The sequence below is a fragment of the Monodon monoceros genome, unplaced genomic scaffold (genome assembly GCF_005190385.1).
Source record: "Monodon monoceros isolate NGI ecotype Baffin Bay Population unplaced genomic scaffold, NGI_Narwhal_1 Super_Scaffold_22, whole genome shotgun sequence".
Taxonomy (NCBI): domain Eukaryota; kingdom Metazoa; phylum Chordata; class Mammalia; order Artiodactyla; family Monodontidae; genus Monodon; species Monodon monoceros.
Window position 1 is genome coordinate 85,514,748 of NW_021703779.1, and position 18,050 is coordinate 85,532,797.

The 18,050-nt window shown below is 41.7% G+C and overlaps 2 protein-coding genes and 1 non-coding gene across 5 annotated transcripts; 2 read left to right on the top strand and 1 right to left on the bottom strand.

The window, feature by feature from the left end:
- Positions 1–975: 975 nt before the first annotated feature.
- Positions 976–9,414, bottom strand: GLA (galactosidase alpha). Its single transcript, XM_029241415.1, has 7 exons — positions 9,148–9,414; positions 6,226–6,400; positions 4,883–5,060; positions 4,221–4,312; positions 2,631–2,792; positions 1,971–2,168; positions 976–1,280 (listed from the first exon to the last, which is right to left on the bottom strand). The coding sequence occupies exons 1-7, from the start codon at positions 9,354–9,356 to the stop codon at positions 1,014–1,016; spliced, it is 1,281 nt and encodes a 426-aa protein (XP_029097248.1). The 5' UTR covers positions 9,357–9,414; the 3' UTR covers positions 976–1,013.
- On the top strand, positions 7,388–7,460 carry TRNAE-UUC. The gene has a single exon. It is a non-coding gene; the product is annotated as a tRNA-Glu (tRNA).
- A 279-nt stretch (positions 9,415–9,693) lies between the features above and the next one.
- Positions 9,694–15,520, top strand: HNRNPH2 (heterogeneous nuclear ribonucleoprotein H2). 3 transcript variants are annotated; one of them, XM_029241419.1, is made up of 2 exons: positions 9,694–9,787; positions 13,229–15,483. In XM_029241419.1, exon 2 carries the CDS (start codon positions 13,282–13,284, stop codon positions 14,629–14,631), a length of 1,350 nt encoding a protein of 449 aa, XP_029097252.1. In that variant the 5' UTR covers positions 9,694–9,787; positions 13,229–13,281; the 3' UTR covers positions 14,632–15,483. The 3 variants fall into 3 exon arrangements, with proteins under 3 accessions (XP_029097252.1, XP_029097251.1, XP_029097254.1); XM_029241418.1 differs by having other exon boundaries at positions 9,700–9,799; positions 13,229–15,520; XM_029241421.1 differs by lacking the exon at positions 9,694–9,787 and adding an exon at positions 12,867–13,032 and having other exon boundaries at positions 13,212–15,483.
- The last annotated feature ends 2,530 nt before the right edge of the window (positions 15,521–18,050 follow it).

The following is an 18,050-nucleotide window of genomic DNA, read 5'->3' on the forward strand; positions in this document are numbered from 1 at the left end:
GGCTGTAATTTACAGTGAATAAGTACCTACATCAGGGTTGTTGGGAGGATAAAAATGAGTCACTACACCATATGCGTCTAGAATAGTGCCTGGCACATAGTTCCAATACAGGCAACAGATATTGCGGGTTTGGTTCCAATAAAGGTAGTCACCAAATTTTTGGTTTTCCAGTGCATATAAAACTTACGTTCAAACTATACTGTAATCTATTAAAGTTTGCAATAGCATTATGTCTAAAAAAAACAATGTATACACCTTAATTTAAAAATACTTTATTGCTAGCCATCATCTAAGCCTTCAGAGAATTTCTTTTTGCAGTAGTAACATTGCAATCACCATGATAAATATGATAATAATGAAAAAGTTTGAAATATTGCAGGAATTACCAAAATGTGACACAGACAAAATGAACAAATGCTGTTGGAAAAATGGGGCCAAATAGACTTGTGATACACGCAGGGTTGCCACAAACCTTCAATTTGTAAAAAAAAAAAACCCAAACCAAAAAAACCCCACAGTATTTGTGAAGTGCAATGACATGAGGTATGTCTGTAAATTATTATTTTACTTATTATATTATTAAGCTATTATTTTCTCAGCAGTTTACGTTAGGTTCAAAGGCTTTTCCCCAAAAATGTTCTCCAGATAGCTTTAGAAGTGGTAATCATCACAAAGCTCAAGTGTAGGGGGCTTCCCTGGTGGCGCAGTGGTTGAGAGTCCGCCTGCCGATGCAGGGGACACGGGTTCGCCCCGGCCCGGGAAGATCCCACATGCTGCGGAGCGGCTGGGCCCGTGAGTCATGGCTGCTGAGCCTGCGCGTCCGGAGCCTGTGCTCGGCAACAGGAGAAGTCACAGCAGTGAGAGGCTCACGTACAGCAACAACAACAAAAAAAAAAAAGCTCAAGTGTAGAAACTTTTACTCAAAGAAATAAGGACAGCTGAAGGTGGACAAAAGTGGAGTAGTCACTTTGGCAACAAGATAATACATTTTAAAGGAAGCATTTTAATGCAGTCTAGCTTGCTCTTTCTAGCCTAAGCAAAACAGTACCTGTGGGATTTACTTGAGTTTTTAAACTTGAAGTCCATTCATAAAACCCAAGCTTCCTCTTCACAGGGAGGAGCTGCGTGATCAGACAGTCAGGATTACAGGCCAGTCCTTGACCCAGGGAAGTAACAGAGATGGTGTAAGAACGAGGTCCACCAATCTCCTGCAGGTTTACCATAGCCACAGCCCAGGCTAAGTTAGAGAGAGGGCGTTCCCACACCTCAAAGTTGTCCTCCTGAAAAGTAAGTCAAGAAAATAGGTGTGATAGCTTGGTAACTAGCAATAAGCTGCCTTGTTAGTTGTGGCATTAAGTCTTATAATCAGAGCTATTGAGCACTTCTAGGAAAAATTAGCACAAGGGAGCCTCATTACTGATTATGATATCAAGATTAAAAAATACATTCTCAAAAGATCAGTGCAGATCCTCCAATGTAACAGATTTAGGTGCAAGACAAACTTGGTACTTGGATATTAAACCATCTTAAAATACACACCCCAGGCTTCCCTGGTAGCACAGTGGTTAAGAATCCGCCTGCCAATGCAGGGGACACGGGTTCGAGCCCTGGCCCGGGAAGATCCCACATGCCATGGAGCAACTAAGCCCATGCGCCACAACTACTGAGCCTGAGCTCTAGAGCCCGTGAGCCACAACTACTGAGCCCGCGTGCCTAGAGCTCGTGTTCCACAAGAGAAGCCACTAAAACGAGAAGCCCACACACTGCACCGAAGAGTAACCCCCGCTCCCCGCAAACAGAGAAAGCCACGCACAGCAACAAAGAACCAAAGCAGCCAAAAATAATTAATTAAATTTATAAAAAAAAATACACACCCCAAATAAACATTTGGATGAATTGTAAACTAAAAGGCAGGAGAAGATGTTCCTGGCCAATTCCTAGTTTGTCCCATAGAACATTATTTACTGTACCTTTCTAAGCCGGTACCCCTGCTTGCCCAAGGGGTCCTGGTTGATGGCAATTACATCCTTATCCTGAAGAAGGGCTTTGGCTTCAAGGCAGATGTGTCGGAGGTCATTGGACATGAGTAATGGAGCTGCCATGATAGCCCAGAGGGCCATCTGAGTTATTTGCTGATCCCGGCTGAGGCCAAAGTTGCCAATCACCAACTGGGACAAAGAATGAAGAACTCAAGTGAGGGACTTCCCTGGTGGCACAGTGGTTAAGACTCCACACTCCCAACGCCGGAGGCCTGGGTTCGATCCCTGCTCAGGGAACTAGATCCCATATGCATGCCACAACTAAGAGTTTGCATGCCACAACTAAGGAGCCAGCCTGCCACAACTAAGGAGCCTGCAAGCCGCAACTAAGGAGCACACCTGCTGCAACTAAGACCTGGCTCAACCAAATAAATAATAAATAGATTTTTAAAAAAAGACTTCAAGTGAGATAAGACAAAACATTCTTAAAGTTGCCTAGACATACAGACAAGTCACCTTCCAGGGCACCCTGCTCTGAGTACTCTCACATAAAGCCTGCTCCCAGGAACTTCTCCCTTCTGATTTATCTTGAGTGTCAAGTAGGAAACAGGTCCACTGCAGGGGCTTGAACAGGAGGGCTCAGTTTCTTACCATATCTGGATCATTCCAACCTCCTGGTCCTGCGACAGGAACAATCCTCTCCTGGTTAGAAGTTGTCCAGTCCAAGATACTCCTTATACTTTGCCAAGAATCATAAACATCAGCAAAATTTCTCCAGTGATTGCAGTACTCTCGGATTTCTGTGTAATTGGGCTGTGAAAACAGAGATAACTCCTCTGTTTACTTTCTACTAATATTCTTGTGATATGAAAACAATCATGTTTAAAAAAGGCTCTCGTAGCCTTTTTAGTTTACAGATTAAAGGTCTCCATGAGGAGGGCTAAATCCTTATTATAATGGAATTTCGTTGTAAGAAGTTTGCTTCAGAAGTAGGCTATATAACTTAAAATCTTACTTAAAATGGCTTTAACACTGTTCTTGCTGGAAATTTACCAAGCGGTAACTAGGTACAGTAGTCCCCCCTTATCTGCAGGAGACACATTCCAAGACTCCCAGTGGTTGCCTGAAACCGCGGATAGTACCAAACTGTATATATACTACGGTTTTTCCTATACAGGTATTAACCGGTGGGTAGCGTACACAGCATGCATACGCTGGACAAAAGGATGATTCATGTCCCAGGCGGGATGGAGTGGGATGGTGCGAGATTTTATCATGCTACTCAGAATGGTGTGCAATTTAAAACTTATGAATTGTTTATTTGTGGAATTTTCCATTTAATATTTTCAGATTGCAGCTGACTGTGGGTAACTGAAACTGCAGAAAGCAAAACCATGGATGGGGGGACTACTGTACTGGGATTATGGAAGATTTTAATTTTTGTCACACACTTCACTGTATTTTCAAACTTTTCCAAAATGAACATGTATTCCTTTTATAATCAGAAATAAATACAATGATCTCCTAATATTGTAAATCAACTATACTTCAATAAAAAAATAACTAAAATGATTTTAATAAGTAAAACCTGCAAATTACACAGGACTTAGCAAGCATATGATAAGGCAACTTGAATCCTAGGCATATAATTTGTTGAAGGAATGAATAAAAGTTTGTAGATAGGCAGGTGGGATATCTGAGGTTTAAGATGTTGAGAAAGAGGTGAGAGAATTTTGCAGAGATTAGAAGGAGACAACAGGGGTTCATTCCATAAATAATTATTCAACACTTACCATATGGTAGGGATACAGTGATAAAGTCAGACAAGGTCCCTGCCCTCCTGGAGCTTACATTCTAATGGAGGAGACAGACAATAGGCAAATCAACAAATAATTCCATATAGTGCTAAGCCCTTAGAAGGAAACTGAATAGGTTAACATGATAATGAAGTGGGCTGATTCAGGATATAGTTTGTAGATAGTACTAAGAGGATTGCTGGTGGATAGGTTGGGAACCGTGAGACAAAAGGAAGAATCAAAGATGACTGGCTTCCCAACTGATGGTAGCTTAGTCTCCAATTATAGCAGTGGGGATGGTGAGAAGTGGGTGGATCCTGGGAGAGATGGTAGGATGAGAGTGTTACGTAAGGTTGGGCTTTGACAGGGACCTTCGTCTCCTTTGTTCTTGAGTTCTGAAAATCTATCAGCAAGGCTCTATTGGATTCTGTGCTCACTAGCTCACCTTAAAAATGGGCCACATATAAAGGGGCCACTCACAGGAGTACACAATGCTTCTGCCAGTCCTGTTCAGGGCCAAGGACATGTGCTTATAACCTGTATGAGAAAACAATGTGTAAAATAAGGGAAAGAAGGGAATTTCCAGCTGGGGCTGTATATTTTTAAAAGAGGCTGCCTGGAAGGGCCATGTTTATATTTTAAACCAGCAGCAGAGACAGGTGACTGCTCTGTGCTTACACTGTGCGTAGTACTGCACAGGCTGCTGGGATTGTTCCAAGGAGACAGTGTGGGATGGTGCATATATTGAGGAGAGGCAGGAATGAATATGCTCCTCTCTCTGTGACTGTTTGACATTCTGGATGCTTTTCCAAGTGATGGATGGAGAGTTACAATTACTATTTGTAATTAACTCAGAGCCCTCTTGAATTAAAAGTGCACGGTATTAGCTGTGGTTAGGCACACGTGGATTTTACATGCGTGAATGAACAAATGCATGGACAAACTGCAAGAAGAGAAGAGGCAGGAGCTCTGGCACACTGAGAATAATTATTTCCAGTATTGTGACTGGGTATTTCCAACGTGAGGATTAGTACTTTGGATGCTCAGCTACCTTGGCCTCAAAGTTCTGCCCTTTGCTCATGGCTAAATCTTTTGAATGAAACATACCATCTGCCAAATGTTTTATACTGTCACAGTAACAACCGTCAAATTTTAGCAGATCTACTCCCCAGTCAGCAAAGGTCTTGGCATCAATGTCATAGTATCCAAAACTCCCAGGGAAGCCTGCACAGGTTTTATTTCCAACATCTGCATAAATCCCTAGCTTCAGTCCTTTGCTATGGACCTGAAATGAGAGAAAAGAGTCACCTCAGTAGAAGGGCAATCATGAAGTAGAGAGAACCACTCCAGGCTGGAGGCAGAGACCAGTACACTTCACCAGGTACTGGGGGGCTTTGCCCCCAACCCAAAACCCCCAAAATTATCCAGATGAGTTTGTTGGAAGATAAAGAGCAAAGTCTCCAATTCTGCTGAGTTCAAACTATACGTGTAACTATAGCATAGAACTGAAGGGAAAGTTTTCAGTTGCTCTAATCTTCCTCTGATGGGATCTTTTTTTTTTATAAATTTATTTATTTTTGGCTGTGTTGGGTCTTTGTTGCTGTGCGTGGGCTTTCTCTAGTTGTGGCGAGCAGGGGCTACTCTTTGTTGCGGTGTGCGGGCTCTGATGGGATCTTAAAAGTTACCTTTTCAGGTCAATGATAGATTTATCTGGACAAAGACTCTCCTTAACCAAACCTCAGGCCCCTCTGAAACCTCTTCTCACGTAGGCCTCTACCTTGGTCTTCCGCGTCCAGTTTTAGCAAGAATCCTGTGAAGTCATCTCCCCACCTTTTGATATCTGATCAAATTCCTTATGCCCCACCCTTGATGTCCAAGTCCTCAGCCTGCCTTTAGCAAGAATTCCCCTCCTCCTGATGTCTCATCTTAGTAATTTTCCATCCACTGACCCCCACAATCTGCTCGTTGGCTATAAAACCCCACTCCTCTTTGGTGTATTTGGGACTGAGCTTGGCTCTTCCCCCCATTGCAGTAGTACTGAATTGTACTCAGTATCACTCTTCACTGCCTTTAACTAGTGTCCAGCTCTATTACTCTTTAACAATCTCCAGAATATATCCCTTCTATCTTCTAAAACTCTAGTTTATAGTACAACTGTGATAGCTGCTCAAAGCTTATATGGAAATACATGCACACATGTCAAGAACCAACTTCCTTTTTCCTCCTAGAGAATTCACCTGTTTCCACAAAAGGAGAACTCATTCAAGATGGGCCTCAAGAACTATTGCAAAACATAGATCTGCTGATGGGATGAAAATTCCACCTGATTAGCCTTAGAATTCATTGTTTGGATAACAGCAGCTATTTTACTTTCTAAGTGTTTCTGAGCAAGCTTAGGTACAGAAGTGCTTATAGTCTCCTGAATGAAAAAGAATTATTTATAAACTCACATAATTAGCGAGGCGGCGGATCCCACCAGGAAAGCGTTTAGGGTCTGCCTGAAGTCTGCCTTCTGAATCTCTTTCGGGAGCCATCCAACAGTCATCAATGCAGAGGTACTCATAGCCTACATCCTTCCAGCCATCTGAGGCCATGATCTCAGCTATCTGCAGAAAGAGCTTCTCACTGAAAGAGAAATTCCAAGAATCATTACAATTCATTAAACAAATGCTTGGGTACTCCTATTTGTTAAGCATCTTGGGGTTTTGCAATTTATTTTTCAACCCAGTAATAATTTGGTAGTAATCACAACCAATGGAAGGTAAATTGGACTAGGCCCTTTTTCTTCTCACTCCTCTCCCCTCTACCCTAAGAACGCCAAACAATTAAAAGAGGAATGAGAAATACATGAAATTGAAAAGGCTATTAGGATTAAGAAGACAGTTTACTAAAGTAAAACTACAAAGTTAACATAATCAACAGCTTCTTTAGATATCAGCAATGACCTATTCGGAGAAAAAGACACCATTCACAAGAGAAATCAAAAAAGCAACAGATAAAACCTAAAATACCTAGAGGTAATTTTAAAATTATGTGCAGGGCTCATCTGAATAAAACTATGATGTTCCCAAATTATTTGAATAAATGGAGAGACATTCCTTTGCTCTTGAATAGGAAAACTCAATACTAAAAAAAAGGTAATTCTCCCTATACACTTCTAGACATTTAATAAAACCCTGGACAAATCCCCAAAGGACTTTTTAAGGAACTTCGCAACATGACTCAAAAAGTTCACCTCAAAGATTAAACAAGTGAACAGTCTACAAAATGTAAATGAAGCTAGTGTAGAACCATTAGCATTAGAATACACAGATCAATGGAATCAAAGAGAAAGTTCAGAAAGAGATCCTTCCAGCCATTTGATACCATGAAATTTAGTATATATTAAATGTAGTACTGCTTACAGGAGAATAAAGTCCAGATGGATTAAAGATTTAAATACTTTAAAAACACATAAAAATACTAGTACAAAATATACATGACTATGTTATCTTCAGGTAGGAAAGAACCTTCTCTGCATGATGCCGGAGCCAGAAATAATAAAGGAAAAACCTGATCTTTGATACATAAATATCAAAACCAAAATACAGCAAGAACCACTGTATTGGGAATTCCCTGGTGGTCCAGTGGTTAGGACTCCGCGCTTTCACTGCTGAGGGCCCAGGTTCAATTCCTGGTCAGGGAACTAAGATCCCACAAGCCGTGCAGCGTGGCTTAAAAATAAATAAATAAATAAAATAAGAACCACTGTATTTACAACATATGATAAACCAAAAACAAAGAAAAACCAAAACGTAAACAAACAAAAAGAACCCCAAACATACCAGATGGAAAATAGGGAACTAACAAATTGCAGAAAAGAAACCATGCAAAGAGTCAATTTAACTTTTAAAGCTCTTATTCTGTGCCAGGCACTCACTCTTTAATTTAGAAAGGGTACTTAGTTTGCCCAAGATCACCTGGCTAAGTAATAATAAGCTAGAATTTGAACCCAGGCAGGTAGACTTCAGTCTTGTGGTTAACTGCTCACAACATAAACGTGATCTCATTTTTATTGAAAATCACTTTAAAAGAAATCTGTTTTTATTTACATAGAAAAAAATTGAAAGGTCATATATTAACATTTTAACCATGATTATTTCTGGGTGGTGGAATGAGGGGAATCTTTATTTTTATTATACTCTTCTTTACCATCTGCAATTTTTGCCATGATCATGCATTAATTATACAATCAGATACAAAAATAAGACAACCACCACTTAGGAAAAAAGGAAGAGACCAAAAAAGAAATATGTGATGGCCATAATTTACCCCAGGGTCACGATGGATGGATTTAGTCTGAAACTTAGCAAGCCAATTAATTCTGTCATGTTTGACCAACATCCTGACTTCATCTGTAAAGACATTCATAGGAATAACTTATGGCCACTGGGATGTTACCATGACCGCTGCTTACAGAGGGGCCTTTGCAACAAGGGTGTCTTTATTATGTTTTAAACAATATCTATCAGTGATTCTTAACTGTTTCTAGGTCACGGATCCCTTTGAGAATGTGAACAAAGCTCAAGATCCTCTCTTCAGAAAAACATACATACTCATATTTGCAGATTTGCATTAATTTTCCCATGGATTCCAGGTTAAGAACATTTCTTCTATATGCCTAATTGAGGAGTTTGGTACTGCATTGTACTTTGTCCTTTAAATGGGTTATCTAATTGAAAGCCAACCTGTGTGAGATAAGAACTATTTTACCTAACCTCAGAGTCGTTCCCTGAGATGAGTTGTTTTCCCAATTTACAGACGAGGGATGTGTGGGTCAGAAAGGATCAATACCTGTCTTATCAACCTTCCACAGATAAAGATCCTCCACTTCAACCTTCCAAGCACATGCCATACCCAAGGGCTACGGGGTGGGGAGATCTCAGAGACTCCGTGGTCACTCTAAATTCCCTCCAGTTACAGCCAAGGAACCCGTGACCCCAAAAGGAGAAGAAACGGCACTCGTCTTAGTCCTCTGTCTCTCCTACTCACCACAGCTGTCCTCACTGCTAGTACCCGGCAGAGACAGAGCAGCAGCTCTCAATAAGCGTCTGAACGGAACTGGATGGTAAATGGAGGAAGTCCTTAGTTGGATGATCAAGCAGAGAGAGGTGGAGAAGCAGAGGCCGCTGGCCGGACTCCCACGCCAAGAGGGGTCACATGGAGAGAATTTAGGACTAGTCCCCATCCAGGGCAGTCTGCTGGGGATAAAAAAGCAGCAGCAACAGGGGAGCTCTCCCTCGGGCTCAAATTTTTTCGCTGAGACCCTCCAAACACAGCCAGACAAATACACGGAAAGGCGAAGGGAAGCGGGTACCCAATATCGCTGATACCTGACACAGGAATCCGGCTCTTCTTGGCAGTTCACGTTGCACATGAAGCGCTCCCAATGCAGCCAGCCCATGGTAGGGGTCATCGCCAAGCCGTTGTCGAGGGCCCGGGCCCCAGGGAGCCCCCAGAGAAACAGGGCCAGGAAGCAAAAGGCCAGCACGCAGCCCAGCCGCCGGACTCTGCTCACCAGCTTCACCGTCGCTGTCATCATGCAGCACAGATTTCCACGAGTCACCTGGGCTTTTAAATTTAACCTTAAGAGCTAAAAAGGCAGAGGCGGCCCGGGGAACCCGCTTTCGTTCTCATCACCAATCACCGGTGAGTTATTAAGCCCTGACCCGATTGTTTCTCCGGCAACTGGGACGGTTATCCCCAGAGGCGGACCAATGACCAGTCATAGAAGACGCGACGCCACCAACCACTCTCTCTCTTTCTGGATATCGACCCGCCCTATTTTCGTACCAGAAGGAAGTGCGGCACTTTAATAATCCCGAGTTAGGGCCGAGCGGTGCTCACGTGACCCAGATCTCACATGACGTAGATCCTCACGTGACCAAACGCTTACGTGAGCAGAAGTAGTTCTGGTCGTCGTCTACCGTCTCGCTATAAGCCGTTTGAGGGAAGAAAGAGGAAAATTATCCGGTATCGTTAGAGGTTGGTGTGTGGGTGGGAAACGGGGACCCGGGGGTGGTGATGATGCAGACCAAAGCGGGGTCCGCGGGCCGCCTCCGCCTTTTTCGTTCCCTGCTTTCCCCTCCCCCGCACCCCCCTCCCCCCATCTCAGTGCCGGGAAGCCGCCTTTGCTGCGCCTGGTGGGGAAATGGTGGACGCTCGTGACTGTGTCTGTGTTTTTTGTATATCTATCTGTCTGGGCGGGTCTCAAAGGACCCTTAAGAGAAACCGTAAGCTGGAAAGCATTTGAAAACCACGTCCCTGGATTAGGAAAAACAGATCTTGAGTCCAGTGGCCTGAATGCTGGTCCGTCCATTCAGGCACCCAGTCTCCAGTGCCTGATTGTCTGTCTGTCTGTCTGTAGGGGGAGGCACATCTAGGCAAATGCTGCGTGCCTGACCGAGGCGCCCAATGAATTTTTTTTACTGAATTAAATATTTAAATAACGTTTATTTTTCGGCTTATAACAATCTACGTGTTCAATTTTGGACTTTGGAAAAATAATAGTATGCTATAAATTTTAAAAAATACACGTAATTCATCACTCGGAGATAACTACTCAGCATTTTGGTCTGTAAAACATCTGTATATAACACACACATAAATGCACAAATTCTTAACTCACAAATGGAATCCTGGTTCCTACTTCAGGCAACAGAGTCCTCGTGGCCTTCCCAGGAGACACAGTGATGAAGCAGAACCTCCCTGCCACCACAGTGGGGATGTTAAGGCCTAGAGGGCTGCAGGGACATTAAATGGGATGGGTCGTCCAAGAGATAAGGCAAGCAAAAACCAGGGCGTTAATCTGTCACTCAGACCTAAAAATGGTCTATAGGAAGACTGTTATCACTGCACGTGCAGTGTTCTAGGTACATAATAGGCAATTAGTGAATGTTGACTTGAATCCTCAGTGTAGTTTTAGGGCAGTTAGTACACTTTGTACTTTCTTTCCAAGAGGCCCAGTGTTCCCAGACCATGTCAGATAAGCCATGCACATACAAAATTAGAAAATTTTATCAAATTTGCTATACTAAATCCCAGAAAAGTAAACATTTAAATTTGTTTTCTGTTATTTTTTTGCTGAAATAAAAGTGATTACTCTCTATAGAAAATTAAGAATGCACAAAAAATTGAAAAAGAAAGTTGAGAAAGCTATAAACCTACCACCTAGAGTAGCCACTATTAACATGTGACATATTCCCCATGCATGTACTTTTGTAACATTGTCTTCTTAATTCCAATTACAGTGACTTTTAAAAATTAAAACTATTTAGAAGTATATAGGATAAACAGTGAAATTCCACTACACTCTTCCTACCCGCCAGTGTTCATTTTCTCAGAAAACAAATGCTTCCAGAACTTCTGTGAATTTGCATACATATATATGTGCCTGCTTATATTTTAAAATAAGCAGGATCATACTCTACATGTTCTTTCATTTAATATATTTTGGAAATCTTCCTAGGTCAGGGCAGATTTTTTTTTAAACAGCTGCACAGCATTCTGTTTTAAGGATAAAATATAATTCACTCAGCCATCCCCCTATTGATGGATAATTAGGTTTCTAATTTTCTGCCATTACTAACAGTGTGGCAGTGAACATTTGTGAGTATTTCTGTTGACCAGGTTCATGGAAGGAATTCTAGCATGATCGAAGGATATGTGAACATATATCTTTTTCATAGTTGAGATTATAAAACAGTTATGATCTTGGGTCACTTAAGATTATAGCATAAGTAATTTCTCATGTTATTAGTTTTATAATTTTTAAAGTGTGTAATATTTTATCTTTGTTAGTAAAATACCTTTCAAAGAATATATAGCTCCGTAAATCTTTGTCTGAATTTCAGATCCTCTCCTTAGGGCACATAACCGGAAGTGGGTTTACTGTATCAAAAGGCGTGATACATATTTCCAAATTGCTTTCCAGAGATACTATATGAACTTTCACTCCTCTGGGAGTATATTAGTTTGTGAACCCTGAATATCAGTATTGACTTATCCTCCCTGCTTAACTTCACTATGTTGATGGGTGAAAAATGGCAGTTAATTCTGGTTTTAACTTGTATTTCTGATGACTGATGAGGTTTGAACATTTCCCAGACTCTTCTCCTGTATCTTCACATCTGTATTGCTGATATATTTTATCTGTTACCAAGTCCCACAGAGTCCACTGCTTTGAATGTGTAGATCATATCTTTCCTCCCCCCTTTTTTTAAACTGCTGTTGCCTTAGGTGAATCCCTTAACATATCTCTAAGAGACAGAGTTCTAACTGCTCTTGCTAGTGTCACCCCAATCCCCTCTGTGACTGCCACACTGTTGCCATGGTGATCTTTCTGAAAGGTTCTGATTACTTCACTCTCCTCCCCTCACTTTCCTTCTTTTTCCTCCCTTCACTTCCCTCTCCTCACTTTTCTCCCCTCAGTCCCCTGTTTAAAACCCTTAAAATGTCCTTAGCCTTTGTCTGTCTCAAAAGAACTCCTGGATCGATCTCTACCTAGCCAGCCTTATCTCTTGCCTTGCCTCCTTCTATTTTATGCTCCATCATAATTTTAAGAATTTGTAGATCCCTGAGCCGGGTAGTCCTTTCATTTAACCATTCTGTACTGATAGAATTGACCAACCAGTCCCTGCTTTATAACACCCTTTCACCCTGCACAGAATTATGTCATAGCAGGGATAATGTTTATTTGCCCTTTTTGTCTTTAGTAAAGATGTACAGTGCCTCTGTAGGACCATAAGCCCTTTCTGGGCTTATTGAGCCTTGTATGCCAGAGCCGAGTACTGGACCTGGCAACTGAAAAATGTAAAATGAAGGTGTGAATGCTCTATAATGTCTTTTTTCCACTTACCTCTTTGGCCTTAATATTTCCGTGATTTTATTAATTTGTATGAGTTTTTTTATATAATGAGGATAGTATTTGTTGTAGGTATCTTCTGAAGTGTATTGTTTTTTATGTTTAATCTTACTTTTGATGTAACGAAGTTTTTCATTTTTATGTAATCAGATATAACTATCTTTCTTGACGTCTTCCACTGATTTTGTTGCCATTCACTTTGTATATCTTTTCATCTTTTGTATATCTTTTCTGACTATGTGTTTATATATGATCAATGTGGAAAACTTAGAACATACAGAAATGGCCAAAGAAAACATTCTCTGAAACAGAAAGCTCCCATAATCTCACCGTCCAGAAATAGCCACCATTAATGGTATCCAGCACATAATAAGTATCAAATAAATAGTTGTTGAATGAATGACTTAGAAATTTGGTGAAGTCTTTTTGTTTATACAAATGCCTTACAAAAAAGCTATCAGCGTAATTGAGTTTTCTATTAATAGTTTGGTTTTTTCTCTTACTGTATTGTGAACATTTTTCCATGACAATTAGTCTTAATTTTTTTTCAGCTACACCGAAATTACACTGAACCGAGCCTGCCAGCAAGAGCCCAACAGTCACCATGATGCTGAGCACAGAAGGCAGGGAGGGGTTCGTGGTGAAGGTCAGGGGCCTGCCCTGGTCCTGCTCAGCTGATGAAGTGATGCGCTTCTTCTCCGATTGCAAAATCCAAAATGGCACATCAGGTATTCGTTTCATCTACACCAGAGAAGGCAGACCAAGTGGTGAAGCGTTTGTCGAACTTGAGTCCGAAGATGAAGTGAAACTGGCTCTGAAGAAGGACAGAGAAACCATGGGACACAGATACGTTGAAGTGTTCAAGTCCAACAGTGTTGAAATGGATTGGGTGTTGAAGCATACAGGTCCAAATAGTCCTGATACTGCCAATGATGGCTTCGTCCGGCTTAGAGGACTCCCATTTGGCTGTAGCAAGGAAGAGATTGTTCAGTTCTTTTCTGGGTTGGAAATTGTGCCAAATGGGATGACACTGCCGGTGGACTTTCAGGGGCGGAGCACAGGGGAGGCCTTTGTGCAATTTGCTTCACAGGAGATAGCTGAAAAGGCCTTAAAGAAACACAAGGAAAGAATAGGGCACAGGTACATTGAAATCTTCAAGAGTAGCCGAGCTGAAGTGCGAACCCACTACGATCCCCCTCGAAAGCTCATGGCTATGCAGCGGCCGGGTCCCTATGATAGGCCAGGGGCTGGCAGGGGGTATAATAGCATTGGCAGAGGGGCTGGGTTTGAAAGGATGAGGCGGGGTGCCTATGGTGGAGGGTATGGAGGCTATGATGACTATGGTGGCTATAATGATGGGTATGGCTTTGGGTCTGATAGATTTGGAAGAGACCTCAATTACTGTTTTTCAGGAATGTCTGATCATAGATATGGAGATGGTGGGTCCAGTTTTCAGAGCACCACAGGGCACTGTGTACACATGAGGGGATTACCTTACAGAGCCACTGAGAATGATATTTACAATTTTTTCTCACCTCTTAACCCCATGAGAGTACACATTGAAATTGGACCCGATGGCAGAGTTACTGGTGAGGCAGATGTTGAATTTGCTACTCATGAAGATGCTGTGGCAGCTATGGCAAAAGACAAAGCTAACATGCAACACAGATACGTGGAGCTCTTCTTGAATTCTACCGCAGGCACAAGTGGGGGTGCTTATGATCACAGCTACGTAGAGCTCTTTTTGAATTCTACAGCAGGGGCAAGCGGTGGTGCTTATGGTAGCCAAATGATGGGAGGGATGGGCATATCCAACCAGTCTAGTTACGGAGGTCCTGCTAGCCAGCAGCTGAGTGGTGGTTACGGAGGTGGTTATGGTGGTCAGAGCAGTATGAGTGGATATGACCAAGTTCTGCAGGAAAACTCCAGTGACTATCAATCAAACCTCGCTTAGAGAAGGAGTACTAAACAACAGCAACAAATAACAGCCGTGCATTTATGGGAGTTGACTAGAATAGGAATGATGTCAGGCATATCCAGTATGATTGGTAGATGGGAAATATCGTTGATTCTGATCACTCTTGGTCAGCTAGCTTCCTTTTCTTTTTCCTCTCTCCCTCCCTCTTTCTTTCTTTTCTTTCTTTCTTTCTTCCTTCCTTCCTTCCTTCCTTTCTTCCTTTCTTTCTTCCTTTTGCTTTCTCCTTTTTTTTTAAGAAAACAAACAAAAATTAAGTTTAACGGTTTCGCATTACAGGCTTGTGATTCATGCTTACTGTAAAGTGGAAGTCAAGATTGTTTTAAAACTTCAAGCTCAGTAATTTTGAACACTGAAACATTCACCTAGGATGTAATAACAAAGTTCAGTATTGACCATAACTGTTAAAACAACTTTCAGCTTTCCTCAAGTTAGTTATGTTGTAGGAGTGTACCTAAGCAGTAAGCGTATTTAGGTTAAAGCAATTTCACTTATGTTAAATGTTGCTCTTATACCACAATACATTGAAAACTTTGGATGCATGTTGAGAAACATGCTTTTCTGTAAAACTCAAATATAGGAGCTGTGTCTACGATTTAAAGTGAAAACATTTGGCATGTTTGTTAATTCTAGCTTTTCGGTTTAATATCCTATAAGGCACGTGAGTGTACACTTTTACTTTTTTTTAAAAAAAAAACGCTCTGGGACAATTTTGAGATGTAATACCAATACTTAGGAGTTTGGTCATGTCGTTTGTATGAAATTCTGAGGCTTTGGTTTAAATCTTTCCTTGTATTGTGATTTCCATTAGATGTATTGTACTAAGTGAAACTTGTTAAATAAATCTTCCTTTTGAAAACTGGAAAAATCTTGTATAGCTTGATTTTTATTATGTTCTATCATATGAGCCATTTCTTTTATACAGTCCTGTGCTGATGAAATTTAAATTGTTTTTAATTATTATAAATATACCTTAGCATCTTTATAATACATTATTGCACATATCATTAATTATTTCTAAGATATATTCCTAGAAGTGGAATTGCTTAGTCAAAGGTCCACACCTTTTTAAGGCTTCTGATTTGTATTGCCAGAAAGATTATGGTACTTTGTGTTTCCACTAGGAGTGTATTTTTCAAAAAAAATTTCCCCCATAGCCTGCTCAATGAAACACATTATTCTGCTTGATCTTGGCCAGTTTGTTAGTTGAAAAGTGGTGTCCCGTTATTATTTTAATTTGTGTTCCTTAGATTAATATTAAGATGGAGCATTTTTCTGTTTTTTTTCTACGTTTATCCTCACCACATCCACAGGACTATTGAGCTACTCTGGAGACACTGTACTTTATCAAGACAGCACGCTCCAAAATCCAAAGAAGTAAAGGCAAATAAATAATCCTCTTCCTTTCCTTTAACCATAAATTAGAAGATCTAAGACACCTTTATGTGTTTAAAAGAAGAAGTAGGCCTATGTTACCATAGAAATAATTCAGTTTCCTCCATGAATTCATTAATAGTCTCTAAACACTATTCAAGGTTTTTCAGGGGGCATTTAAAGCTTGTTTTGTTTTTTTTGTTTTTTTTTGTGGTACGTGGGCCTCTCACTGCTGTGGCCTCTCCCGTTGTGGAGCACGGGCTCCGGACGCGCAGGCTCAGCGGCCATGGCTCACGGGCCCAGCCGCTCCGCGGCATGTGGGATCTTCCCGGACCAGGGCACGAACCCGTGTCCCCTACATCGGCAGGCAGACTCTCAACCACTGTGCCACCAGGGAAGCCCTAAAGCTTGTTTTAAACCAATGGTTTTCAGACTAGTGTGCACTGGAATCATCTATGGGGCTTGTTAAAACATTGGTTACTGGGGCCCACTCCTAGAGTTTCTGAAATTCAGTAGTTCGGGGGTGGTGCTTGAGAATCTGCTGATCCTGCAGGTCTCAAGACCATGTTTTGTGATCCATCATAGTTCTCTAATGGCTACAGGCCTATAAACCCTGAAATGGCAACTCTAAGAAGCCACTTCCTTCATGATCCCCGATTGCCCCTTACTTTCCTGTAACAAGTAGTTTAAGCTTTCTATGAAAGTATAAATTGCATTTGACTATTTATAATACCTTGCACCTCCCATGAGAACTTTGAAAACATGACATCTGGGATCATCTTACACTTCCGCCCATATCATAGTGGCCATTAACAACTCTCAATGACCTTCAGATCTGGACGCCCTCAGGTCAGTACCAGATGCACCTGAACTTCAATAGATCTTTCTGTAGATCTCGTGACTAGCCTGGAAATCCTTGGTCTGTTCAGAGCTTGAGGCCCAGAGAAACGCTCTGAGAAGGGAAGCAAATACCAAATTGGTAGTACCTGACTCCATTTTATTCAAGGACACTTTTTATTGAAAACCATTCATGCTGAGGATACAGTGGGTGGTGATTTGAGATTCTTTGATGACTTCTAATTTCTGTCACAGCTGCCAAGAGAGCAAGACATCCATTTCAACTCATGTCATACTGAGCCAGTCATTTACCTTGCCCTCCTAAGGCCTTCAGGAGGGCTTTTGCAGAGGGTTCACAAGTAGGTGTTTTTGCTTTCCAGGCTGCTCAGTTAATTTTCCAGAACATTCTCTTAGTGTAAGCAAAGATTCTCCAGTTAGCCACTAGATGTCACCAAACCCCGGGAAAGGATTGGCTGAGCCTGGCCATCTATGGTGTTTGCTTCCTCTGTGCTGGAGAAGAAAACTCAGAGTGGCTCAGGGAAGCAGTTAAAAGAGAGGGACCCTGGAGAAGGCCAGCGGTTAGCACTAGAGGTGTGAAAAAGGATAGCAGTACCTGTGGGGACAGCAGCACAGATGCTCGTGTACACACACACACACACAAAAACACCTCTAACTCTCTTAAATCTAACACTAACACTACCCGGGAGAGTTTGCTGGGAGGTAAAGTGGGCAACCCACCCATACCCTGCAACCAAGTCAGGATTCATTTTAGACTGCCCCCTTGGGCTACTTGGCAGAATCAGGCCGAAAGTTTGCAGTGACAACAATCATGGCCTAAGGGAGTCTCCACTGATAGCTTATGCCAGTGGGAACCGCTCCTGGACCAGCAATCTGCAGACCTGGGAACTTGTTAGAAATGCAAGTTCTCTGGCCCCATCCCAGACTGACTGAATCAGAAACTCTGGGGGTTGGTCCCAAAATCTGTGTTTTAACAAGCCCTACGCGTCATTCTGATGCTCAGAACCACTGGTTTATGTATGGATTTCCTTATTCACCCATTCATTTATTTTTACATTTATTCATCCAACCATAAAGGAGGTCAGTAAGCCAGAGACAATCCTATCTGTAAACACGGCACATCTTTTGTACCTTGACAGCCCGTACCCCCCACCCCTCGAATTGATATG

Coding starts and splice junctions, on each gene's coding strand:
- GLA (XM_029241415.1), bottom strand. CDS start 9,356: ATGATGACAGCGACGGTGAAGCTGGTGAGCAGAGTCCGGCGGCTGGGC. Junction 4,313..4,882: donor TATAAAACATTTGGCAGATG/GTATGTTTCATT, acceptor TTTCTCATACAG/GTTATAAGCACATGTCCTTG. Junction 2,793..4,220: donor ATATGTGGCCCATTTTTAAG/GTGAGCTAGTGA, acceptor CTGTTTTCACAG/CCCAATTACACAGAAATCCG.
- HNRNPH2 (XM_029241419.1), top strand. CDS start 13,282: ATGATGCTGAGCACAGAAGGCAGGGAGGGGTTCGTGGTGAAGGTCAGG.